The sequence below is a fragment of the Monopterus albus genome, unplaced genomic scaffold, assembly GCF_001952655.1.
Source record: "Monopterus albus unplaced genomic scaffold, M_albus_1.0 scaffold120.1, whole genome shotgun sequence".
NCBI classification, from domain to species: Eukaryota; Metazoa; Chordata; class Actinopteri; order Synbranchiformes; family Synbranchidae; genus Monopterus; species Monopterus albus.
In genome coordinates, this window is record NW_018128000.1 from 191,890 (window position 1) to 204,848 (window position 12,959).

The 12,959-nt window shown below is 39.6% G+C and overlaps 1 protein-coding gene across 2 annotated transcripts in view; it reads left to right on the forward strand.

Moving 5' to 3' along the window:
* Nucleotides 1-12,959, forward strand: part of dennd1b (DENN/MADD domain containing 1B) — a 101,733-nt gene that overhangs the window by 74,135 nt on the left and 14,639 nt on the right. For both annotated transcript variants that reach the window (XM_020612084.1, XM_020612085.1), the window contains 3 exons: nt 5,286-5,387; nt 11,734-11,824; nt 12,585-12,625. In XM_020612084.1, coding sequence (XP_020467740.1) covers nt 5,286-5,387; nt 11,734-11,824; nt 12,585-12,625 — 234 coding nt within the window. The remainder of the gene's footprint in view (nt 1-5,285; nt 5,388-11,733; nt 11,825-12,584; nt 12,626-12,959) is intronic.

Here is a 12,959-nt window from a genome sequence, read left to right on the forward strand (position 1 = left end):
AGCAGCAAGCAAACAGTTTTTAAAATTTTAACTACCACATTTCAGCAACGTTTTGAACTGAATTCAAATTCGATTGGCATCTGTTTAGACTGGGGCAGGTAAAAGGAGTGTTTTCAGTCAGAGCGCAAAGCTGAGGTGGGCCTGTCTGAGGCAGTGAAATGTCAGAGGAGCTGAGGAGTCAGGACATTCCCTTTGAAGATCCCTTTTAGCCACCTTTGGTGTTTTATTCTCCTTTACTAAGCCCCCTAACATTTCTTTTCTATGTCTTTTCTGCTTATCAAGTCCGAGTCAGCGCAGAGCAAACTACAGCATGTCCTGTTTGTCAAATAGCAAAGTCTTTGTTCCTTTGGCTTTGAGATTAATTGGATTTTATAGACTCCTGGAGTCAAGAAGCTACATTATTGATGATCTCCTTTTTTCTGTATTTTCTGTATAAAGACAGTATATGAACAATCTGCCTCCCTTCTGACACAAACCCTGAGACACGGTGTGTTTGTGCTTGAGCACAACATGTACTAGTTTCTCACTTCACTCACACTCATACCATGTTCCTTCTAGATGGGATCTGTATCAAAGTCTTGGGGCCCTATTTTCATGGCAGCACAACAGTCAGTGCAATCAGCACTCCGTCCGTTTGGTAATTTCCTGACCTTGAAGTTTGCTTTGTGCATCTGTGCAGTATTTTGGTGTAAAGCGCACGGTGTGCAGTGCAAAGGTTGGAGAACAGGCAGTAACAGGTGGGAGGTTCAACAAATGCAATGCAATGCAAGGCAGGTGGTTGGTATTACAGTGGTGTGAAAAAGTGTTTGCCCCCTTACTGATTTCTTATCTTTTTGCATGTTTGTCACACTGTAATGTTTCAGATCGTCAAACAAATTTATATATGAGTCAAAGATAACACAAGTAAACACATCATGCAGTTTTTAAATGAAGGTTTTTATTATTAAGGGAAAACAAAATCCAAAACTATATAGCCCTGTGTGAACAAGTGTTTGCCCCCTAAACCTAATAACTGGTTGGGCCACCCTTAGCAGCAACAACTGCAATCAAGCGTTTTCGATAACTTGCCATGAGTCTTCCACAGCGCTGTGGAGGAATTTTGGCCCACTCATCTTTGCAGAATTGTTGTAAGTCAGCCACATTGGAAGGTTTTCGGGCATGAACTGCCTTTTTAAGGTCATGCCACAGCATCTCAATTGGATTCAGGTCAGGACTTTGACTAGGCCACTCCAAAGTCTTCATTTTGTTTTTCTTCAGCCATTCAGAAGTGGACTTGCTGGTGTGCTTTGGATCATTGTCCTGCTGCAGAACCCAAGTTCGCTTCAGCTTGAGGTCACAAACAGATGGCCGGACATTCTCCTTCAGGATATTTTGGTACACAGCAGAATTCATGGTTCCACTTATCACAGCATGTCTTCCAGGGCCTGAAGCAGCAAAACAGCCCCAGACCATCACACTACCACCACCATATTTTACTGTTGGTATGATGTTCTTTTTCTGAAATGCGGTGTTACTTTTACGCCACACATAATGGGACACACACCTTCCAAAAAGTTCAACTTTTGTCTCGTCTGTCCACAGAGTATTATCCCAAAAGTCTTGGGGATCATCAAGATGTTTTCTGGCAAAACTGAGACGAGCCTTTATGTTCTTTTTGCTCAGCAGTGGTTTTCGTCTTGGAACTCTGCCATGCAAACCATTTTTGCCCAGTCTCTTTCTTATGGTGGAGTCATGAACACTCACCTTAACTGAGGCAAGTGAGGCCTGCAGTTCTTTGGATGTTGTTGTGGGGTCTTTTGTGACCTCTTGGATGAGTTGTCGCTGCGCTCTTGGGGTAATTTTGGTCGGCCGGCCACTCCTGGGAAGGTTCTCCACTGTTCCATGTTTTCGCCATTTGTGGATAATGGCTCTCACTGTGGTTCGCTGCAGTCCCCAAGCTTTAGAAATGGCTTTATAACCTTTTCCGGACTGATAGAGCTCCATTATTCTCTTTCTCATTTGTTTTTGAATTTCTTTGGATCTCGGCATGATGTCTAGCTTTTGAGGATCTTTTGGTCTACTTCACTTTGTCAGGCAGGTCCTATTTAAGTGATTTCTTGATTGCGAACAGGTGTGGCAAGAGAAATTGAACTCAGGTGCGATAAACCAGTGTTTTGACAGGGGGGCAAACACTTGTTCACACAGGGCTCTATAGTTTTGGATTTTGTTTTCCCTTAATAATAAAAACCTTCATTTAAAAACTGCATGATGTGTTTACTTGTGTTATCTTTGACTAATATATAAATTTGTTTGACGATCTGAAACATTACAGTGTGACAAACATGCAAAAAGATAAGAAATCAGTAAGGGGGCAAACACTTTTTCACACCACTGTATGTGTATTAGACTTCCATGCTGGTGATTTCATCTATAAGAGCAAACAGAATACTTACTATGAAATAATGCTTAAAATGTAAAGAACCCATTTAATTAATCACTGTCCAGCTAGTGTCCACTGTTGTACATACATATAGTGGAAGTTCTTTAAATCCCAGCAGCGGGACACTCATAGTGATTAATGCCATGACACATGACTATCCTCCATGTTTACCTACACTAAATCATGTACAAATGACACCAGGCTGCTACACAAAAACCCACTACCATTCCACACACACGAGATGGGTCAGTTATGGCTTTTTATACTGGAGACGTCAGATGACATCGCCTTCTTTCCAGCCTGCTTTTCAAAGAAGTGGCGATTTGTGTTATATTTTTCAACAGTGCAAACACTGCTGTGGCACGGTGTAATATAAGACGTAGCCTCTGATGATGTGAGATACAGCCAAATTAAGGTTGAAGTGGCTGCTCTGAACCATCCAGACAACAATATGATTTCCTGATGAAGCACCTTTCCATTTGTTGAGCTAGTGTTGCGTCACTGTGATTGGCACAACTGTTTTAGAGCAGTGCACACCGGTAATCTGAATAGCTGAGAGCACATTTATGAATTACTACAACCTATGATCTGTATTCACCTTCACCCGGGTGATTTGCACTATAGCACTGCTGCTGCACCTACATAAGTCAAAATAGCAGGTGTGCTCGGAGACGCCTACACACCTAGCACCCAAGACTTACCACGGTGCACTTGTCACTGTGCCTGCACAGCTAAAATAGTCATAGATTTCCACATGCAGTGCTACTTAAGTTCGTCTTAAGTTCCTCCTAGATCATAACATAGATCCTCAGAGAACTGCCACTCAGTGCAGTGGTCCAACATACAGTATTTATATAAGATGAGTTTCACACTTAAAGTATGTGCCACATCCAATTTATGACATGCATTATGCAATAAAATCAATACTGGATTCATTAAAAGTCATATTTCTAGTGCTGAATGTATGTGTTATGTAGAGATGACAGCAGCCTTGGAGGAAATTAACAGTTAGTGCTCATTCATTATTCTGCATTTACTGGTAAATATATCCTTAAGCAAGGCACAAAACCTTACAAGTAATTATGGGTTCAGTTGTGTTAAACATCACAAGTAACAGGTGTGAGCAGAGGTGGAAAGTAACTTAAGTGCATTTACTGAGGTATCTGTATTATGAGTATTTTCTTTTTCTGCTACTTCACTTCGCTACATTTCAGAAAACAGATTTTACTTTGTACTCACTACATTTATTTGATAACTTTTGTTATTAGTTTCTTTTCAGAAAGAGGTTAATAAAACAAAATACAGTAACATCACAAGATTTATTGATCCTTGGTGTAAAATTCACACGCTACCCAGATAAAGAATATAAGCTAGTTAAAATGAGCTATACCTTTATCATCTACAACATTGAATGTGATGTAATTGTGATCAAATAATATGATGTACATCAATGTAAACTATACCATTAGGCCTAATGAGTACTTTTACTTTTCTGCTAATACTTTTGTACTTTTCCTTAAGTAACATTTTGAATGCAAACCTTATAACCTTTACAGGTGGTACTGCTACTTTTACTTAAACAGTCTTCCACCACTGGCTGTGAGCGCACATGGCCTTTCATTCTAACGCAGTTACAGTACTATCCCCATCCTGTTGCTCTAGTCTAGATAAATGTTTTCAGTCAACTTTACTGGTTAAAACAGCTGAAGACAGAGTTATTTTGTGTAGCCTTCCTTGTGCTGGGTGACCTCTGTGACCCCGTTAAAGCACATGAATAGATAGATGATGTTTCTTTATTTTATTTTATTTTTGGAGTTAGAGTTGGAAGATACTAGCAGCAGCTGCCTTTCGGTGCTGAGAGTATTTTGCTGGTAACTAATGTGACAGACCAAGATCTTAAAGTTCACTTGGAAAGTTTTTAGTAGCAGTTGTTTGTCTCGGTATTCTGTTCCTTTTTGTTAGATGCAGTATGATACAAGGCTGTAGCTGCAAAGCCGATTGGTGTATTTTCTCACTTTTACAAGTGAATACCCCTTAAAAAAAACCTTTCAGTGATGTATAGTAAGTGGAGCAGTATTCCTGTGATGTAATCTTGGCCACTGGTATCATCCTCCAATTCCTGAAAACGGGGTTGGTCTCAAGTGTTGTTAAGTTGTTTTTGTGTGCCACACTGTGCCCGTAGCCTGGAAGAGACAAAGCACATTGTTTTACACCACAAGAATTTAAACCTTCGCTGAAATATGTGAGACTACTGTTAATTATGAGAAAACATGAATTGGAATAGACTACGGGCTGCGTGTGATTGACCTGCAGTGGTTCTGTTGTCATCCTCCGTGTCTATAGCTCACAGGCCAACAGACATGATGTAAGAAATGGTAATAATGTGTTAGTGTTGAGTACTAGAGAGTTTACTGGGACACCGTTGTCTGGTTTGGGGGAGATCGTGTGTGCTCCGCCATGGGAACTGTTTTCAGTTTTTTCTTTTTTCTTTAACTAACACTCTTCCTCCTACTCCTGCTCCTTCCTTCCTTTCTCTCTTTTGGACTCATTTTCTGTTTTCAAGCCCATTTAGCTCACTATTGAAGAAATCAGTTGATATAGTTCTTTGTTAGAGACTATATTTTTTTTACAGTGCATAATAAAAATAGAGAGGATGTGAGTGTCTTAGTGCTGTGACTCATAATGTAAAACATATTGTTTAGTTTAGACCCCCTGCCTTTCAAGGCACCGCATGCATCTGCCGCCCTTCCTGTGGCTCATTTCTAAACTAAGTAAACATGGTGAAAAACAGATTGATACAAAGAAAAGTGAGCCAGATTAAAATGTTAATAATTATTTGCCGGTAATGTCTCTGTGGACTCCTCAGGGGGAACCAATTACATTCTGTGAGAAGAGCTTTGTGAACCATCGCTCGAGCACCATGAGGAACTTCCTTTCTATGGCCGTCAACCTCCAGCTCTTCAAACAGGTACAAAGTGCTGTTTGTTTGTGTGTATCATTTTGTGTGTGTGTGTGTGCTTCAGCATTAACTACTCATTTGGACATACTGTAACCAGTACAGTTGATCTGAAATGTGGGAATTCTGGGCATGTATTTGACTTTATGTGTAAAAAAACAAGACCTTCACTCATTTACTCATCATAATTAAAAACTATAAACATCTGTTGCCACTCACATGGTACACTGACAGATGCACAGCTCTATACTGTAAGCTAGAGGCAAGCACAAATAGGAGTGCTTACTGTAGGTAAGTTACACTGTCCTCTCCCGTGAATGTCAGTTTATTTTCAAGCTGTTTATTTATTTATTTTTTTTAGCAGGTTTTTATTTAGAGGGGTGAAAGTCTTCATTTTTATATATAGAAAATGTCTCTCAGCTCCACTTGTGCTCAACAGTCTGTCAACGGGGTAAAGTTAGCATTTAGTTTCTTGACAGTTCACTTGTTCAGAGTGAGGAGAAATAGGTCTGGGATTATAGCTAGTATCCTCCGTATTATAGCTGGTATGTCCTGTATCTCCGTGTTCTCAAACGAAACCTTAATTAGTCAGGCCAGTATTTTTACTGTACAAAGCCATGTCAAGGTGTATTTTGTCCTTAAGAATTAAGAAATGTGGTCACAGCTTTAACTTGGTCTTCAGAAAACTGAACATCCTCCACCAGGACCACCGGTAGAACTCCACTGTGGTCATATGTGTATTTTTATGTAGAGAATATGTATGTCAGCAGGTATCATTTATTCATGTGCGGTTACATGAGTTTCCCTTAAAAATCACCCATGTATACTTAATATGTTTATCCTCCAAATCCCTTCAACGGTACTGAACTTAGCCGAGCCAGGGAGGAGTGGAGAGACACCTCTGGCTCCAAAGAAAATTTCCTCTCACCCCTTGAATTTTTCTTTGTGCTCTCTGACCCGTGATAGTAGTATGATTTACCCTCGAGAGTTCCAGCACATCGGCCCTCAGTCAGCCTTTTGTTTCTCTGGACACTCTGCCCAGTCTATAATTTTCCCAGGCAGAGCAGATAGCGAGCAGGAGTTCAAAGCATCCTCCCGACTGGCTCCTTCCTCAGCGGTAGCACTGGGAAACAGGCCCTTATCTCCTCCTCCTCCTTCTCCTCTCCAGCACGGGGGATGGGATGAACTTATCTCTTGCACTCCTCTTTCGACTAAAGTGAGAGAGACCAGCAGTCCTCCCAAGCTCTGCTCTGGCCATGACCCATGTTCACTCATAAACATGCAAATAATACTCAACTTGAATGGCTACACACAAGCACACATCCATTTTTATATACATCTGTACTCGCTCTGAGACAGCAGGTTTTTGTTTTTGTTTTTCCAGTACTTCTGTTCTTTATTTTATTTGTTTTTATACCAACCTTTTATCCTATTATGCATCTATAATTCAGTAGATTGTCTTCATTGACTGCCACTGCTATCTTATCCCCCAAATTACAAAACATAAATAGCATGTGGCCACATGCAGTGAGTAATAAACGTAAGTATTGTCATGTATTTAAAAAACGAATAATAGTCACAAAAGACTATTGCTTTCAATAGAATCTTAATTTTTCCTAACAGCATACATTTTAAACTAGTTACTGTTTTCTTTGCTTGTTTGATTAGTTTTTTCTTAATGTTCATCTAAAGAGAACAATCTGTGCTTACTTTCCAAGTGAGATTGTAGATGGCGGGGGGGACTTCAGGCCATCAAAGCTGCCGTTTTGAACTTGGGTAGTGTAAAAAAAAAACAAAAAAAAAACAGTTTGGGTTGCTCGGATGTCAAGCAACCGGTCATTAGGACTGGAGTGAAGAAGTATATCAGATGGAATATATTTAATGATATTTACTCAGTGGCCAAGGTGTGAGATGTTCTGAATGTAACCTATATGGCAACAACACTAGGTCAAACCTGAAGCTATATTATCAGGATTGGTAGATCACAGCACACATCACACGCATGGTGAAGTGCATAATGTCGAGGTGTTAACACGAGTTTAAGGCGTTACATCTCATCAAGAAATTATTTTCGATAGGTACTTTATTTAGTCATTTCGTGTTTTTTTTTTTTTTTTTTTTTGCTGTAAAGCCGGCCTTTCTGCCTCAGCCACAAATAATTCCTGTTTTATAGCAAACAACGTGGACTCGTTGATGAAAATTCAGCAAATGTTACGTAATACTTTGGGAGCTGAGTGGTGGACAGAAAGACCATTGTGCTGTGAGATGACACCCAAGCTCATTAATAACTTTGTACTGCCCTCGTTGACCTTCACCATTGTAACAAATGTCTTGCTGTAAGTTGTTTTGGATACGCACACCTGCCAAATATCTAAAATGTAAATAGGTTTTAAATTGACCTTATGCTAAATATTCAAATGTTCTAATCCAAACAGATCTAACCAGATGAGTGCATTTGACATACATGTGCTACAGTACCCAACCAAAAGCAGAAACCAAAGTCATCTTATCTTGTGCCACTATGAAACATAGACACTAAGCAAAACCTAAAATAAAATATACACATACGCACATGTTAAAATGTCACAGTTTCACCTTTGAACACACTTCAGTTCCCAGACTGTTTCCCCTCTGCTCAGTCCACCAGCCCATGTCTGTTCAGAACAGAACAAGTGGGAGAAATCTTCCACAAGAATGCGGGGGAAAGCCTGTCGACATTAACCTTCTTCCTATCAACCATCCTCAGCTCCTACGCACTTACATACACACAAGCGCACGCTGCCATCTGTGTGTATTGTGCTAGCAGAGACTGATTCAGTGAACTCTCTTCCTCTTACTGACAAAACTAAGCCCTCCACACCAAGCCTTCCACTGTTTTATTGACTTTGTACCCTGATAATTTATTGCCAGGAACTTGTGTTGACAATATGAGTCTCATCGGTCAATAATCGTCCACCGTCCTCGGTGTACTGTAGATGAATGTGATTACTAAGCCGTTCTCATAAAGCGCGGAAAGTGCAGCCTTATAAAATCAAATAGTTTGATTAAAAATCTTACAGTATGTGGTGGGTTCATCCACTCCAACATACAGCATCATTACAGTTACAGCAATAAGAGGAACAGATGAAGACAAACACTGTACTTGTCCCAGCAAAGCTCTTATTGCACAGCATGCAATATAGAAAGCTGCACTTTCCTCTCTCAAAAAAAGAGGCCGTTTTTATCGAAGTAATTAGTCTCAGTAGTTTATGTGGAAATGATAATATATTATATTTACTGGTGACAGTTTAGAGAATCTCAGCATATCAAACACCCATAAGAAGCCCTTTTCAGACATGCAGGGGAACCCTGAAATTCTCTAGACATTACCCGGGGGAGCTGTATGTGAGAACGCAGATGTCTCAGTCAGCTGACCTGGACTTTAAGCAGACTTGACTCTGCCAGATCCCTAGAACAAAGTCCACGTCTGAGTGAGCTGGAGTGAGCCCATATGACAATACAGCAGCATATAATCCAGAGTATTCACACTAGTGGGCATGTTGATGACATTCTACGTGTGACCGGCACAAAACCGGAAGAATACAAATATCAGATGTTGAAAACAATGGCTATTGACAATGAATACACCAGCGAAAATGTCTAACTGGAGACACGACGTGATTCATGTCTCCAGAATCATCAGACAAGGCAAGAGATTCAGTTGTTTATGACCAAATTACCAACTGACTACATGACCATGCACTAGCAAAGATGGTGGTGAGCTGTAAATGAGTGAAGTGATCAGTAGCTACAGTTTATGGGATCATATTTAATAAATTAAATTTACTTTTGGTAAGCCTAAGTCTGAGTCATGAGTGCTTAAGTCCAAGTCGAGTCACAAGTCCTGAAAATCAAGATTCGAGTTGGACTCGAGTCCTGGACTCAAGTACTACACCAGCAACAAGATCACATGTAGACATGAAGAGATGGAGCAGAATTGTGTGTAACTTTGTGTGTCTGAATCTGTTCTGCACACTTTGACTTGATTTTATTGACATGTAGTTTGGCTTGAGATTCTTTTAGTAACATTTTTTTAAAAACCAATTAAAAATATTTGAACATAATGGAGAATATTTGTAATTTGTATTACTGGTTTCACAAATATTAACAACCTGAATTCTTTTTAATAATTTATTGGAGCTCCTGCTGTACTGCTTGTTTGAATGAAGCTGGTCCTGATGTGGGCCTACCCTGAAATTTCTTTGTGTTTCTTTTAAGAGAGTTTGTTTGTTTGTTTGTTTGTTTGGGGGGGTGTATAAATCAGTCTCAAAACAAAGAAAATGAGCCCATGTGTTGTGTGCAAGTGTTTGTGCACATGCAAGAGTGAGTGCTGGTTTGCATGTGTGAGTGTGTGTGGTGATCACAGTCTGCCATTGTTGAGTAATGTCTAATTAAGCCCCCACAGCAAGGCAGGTAATCTGGCCGGGATGTGTGGAGCGAGACGGGAGGAGGGGGGATAAGTGGAGGCTTTGGCTAGGTGATGATTTGGGTTGATTATCTGCACTAATTGGGCCAGCCAAGTAGCGCAGCGGCGGTTGGACCTTACAGTCTCACCTCTCATTAAAATGATCTAATGATGAGTTTCCAGCTCTTCTGACCAGAGGAGCGAGCGGCCGTGTCGGTCGCTAGTTAGCATGCTGTCCCTGAGGACGTGCGCCTAAATCAACTTCCACCGTTGTTACACTTTGGACACATATGCAGAGTTATAGAGTAGGATTACTACAGTTAAAAAAAATATCTCACAATAACTTGTTAGTGATTTGTATACAAAAGAATTGTGTACTATTTGTTGTTTTTCTTAAAAAACAAAGGAGTGTTTGAAAGGTGGGAGGTGTTGATTGTTAATTAATGCCATTCCAGCTTTAAATCCAAATGCACTGATTGTTAGCTGCTTTTCCCTCCCACCTTTACACAAATAAACCCTGAATTGATTAATATGGCAGACTGAAGTTTGTGGTTGAAAACAAAGTGTTAGAATAAAATACATAGAAACTAGTAGAAAGTTAGTTTTTCAGAACTTCGACAGACCTTGGCCATATATCTTGAAAATAAAACAAAAATACTGTGTTGCAGCCGCGCGTGCTTTCACACCAGAAACTTGCCGAGATTGGTCTGAGGATGTCAGTGGCTAATGTTGTTTGCACACAGACATTTGCTAATATGGGACAGGGCACTAACAGCAACTTGTGGGTCAGTGCGGTTTGACACCACGCGTCACTGAGGGATCTGCGTAATTGTTTTGGTGGAATTCAAATCTTGTTTTTATGGTCAAGATTTAGAAAAAATACATATAATTATTGCTCTAAAAATGACACAACAGCCCTCTGATGGGTGTGTATTATTGAAAGTATGTCCTGTAGTTTTTATTTGGTCATGACCTGTAAAATATTTTTCATACTCTAATGTTAAAAGAATGCTGTTACAAATGTTGAGGTATATATTTGTCTCTGCAAGTAAGCATGTACTGTGTACTATGGTGAAAAGTACTTGAGTGCAACTTTGAGGTATTTGTACTTTATTATTTTAATTTTCTGGTAAGTCATACTTTTGTTACCTCATACTTTGACTTCACTATATTTTAAAGGAAAGTAATAAACCTTTGACTCCACCACATACATTTGACAATTTTACTTACTAGCTACTTTTCTGAATCAGATAAACTATACAAAGTACAATATAATTATCTGACTTTATTGATCCCTAGTGGAAAATTTTAAAATACCCAGCACTTGAAATTATAAGCATATAAGGTAGTTAAAATTAGCTCCACCAATACCAGCACATGTACATGATAATGCATCAGTAATTATAATAACGATATACATTAATGCTAATCCCTAACCCTAATTAAAATGTAAACTTTGATGCTAATGCTTCTGAGCTTTTATTTAAGTAACATTTTGGATGCAGGACTATTACTTTTTTTAACTGTGGTATTGTTACTTTTACTTAGTTAAACAGTCTGGGTACTTCTTCCACCACTGCCTGTGTAATATACAGACATGTGTAGCTGTCTTGGCTGTTAAGTCCATATTTATGACACAGAGTTTTATGTGCTCCATGTCACAGTGGGAGGAAATGAAACTTCCTCATGTCTCAGACATTTTGCAGCATGTAGTTGGCTGCAGCGATCCCTCACCTGCTCCACATTACCAGATCCCCATTACTCGCAACCAATCTAATGTTGGGATGTAGTTTCTGTCAGGTAGGATTAAAAACACCCCACTGTGGCTGGAGTGTTGGAGTCTATGTGTTTCACTGTGTCCACATCCCCTTGTCCTCTGTTCTTTAATAAGCATGTTGTAATTTATGGTTGTAGTTCATCGATGGACGGCTGGCCAAATTGAACGCAGGCCGCGGCTTCACCGACCTGTTTGAAGAGGAGGTCACAGAAGGGGGCTTCTGTGGAAGTGAGTAGCGCTAGACCTTAAACACAGTATATTTATGGCTGTATTTCATGCTATAAGCAGATATTGTACCACAGTAATATGTAAAAGCAGTGAACAAAACTAGGAAAAACTTTTAAAAATGGTGTTAAGACCCTTTTTATGGCCAAATAAAATGTAGTTCTGCCTCAATTTTTACTTTTCACATTTAAAGTCTGTAAAACAAAAAATTATACATTGATTAAAAAGATTTTTTAAAATCATACTCGGGTATGCTGTGGTGTCGTTGTATACATTTGTTTATTTTCTGATGTTGCTGTCCTCAGCTACTCATATACACAATCACATTTAATGGCTGTGATGAACTTTCTCATGAGCAAACCTGTGACAACATACACCCAACATTTTAAGCCATTAACAGATTTCACCTTTTTTTAAGCTGAATACAATGCATATGCTTTTATCTGTTCTAAAATTATTGTAACTTTCAGCCTTTCAGGATACATTTGTACATTTTTTATATTCTGTATGCATCTAGAGTGTCACTTGTAGGAAGAGGTTTGATGCAAAACTTAACACTTTTGGCAGGAGAGAACAAAAGAAAATCTCTAAATTCACTAAAACGAGCTGAGGATGTAGTTTAGAGCTCGGTTTTACTAATATTCCAAATTATTTTCTTCAGTCATATTGAATGTGTCAGTGTGACAGTTACCTTTGCTTTGCAATGTACATATTGTGCTGTTCAGTGCAAAAAGATTCATTCATAATTCCTGTTTCCCTTCAGGTAATTCAAGGTCTTATCAGCAGTGGATGCACACAGTAAAGGTGAAGTCCTGCATGTCATGTCTGTCTTTTTATTTCCAAGTTTGTTTAATTGAAAACGTGACTGACACAGCTCCCGGGTTTGAAGTCCTGGTGTTGCCTTTAGAATGAAGGGTCTGCCTGAATGTACAGATCCAGCTTTGAGTGCAGTTTGGTGTGTGAAGCGGCGCATGCAGCAGGACAGTGGAGACGGATGGGAAGGGAGACAGAAGTGATTTGACGTGACAAGACGTCCTCCGACATGACATGTTGATCTGGCAGCAAACACAGGCATTATTCTGCTGAAACGACCGAAGAACCTGCATCTTCCTACTTCTTCATCTCTTTTTTCTTCCCT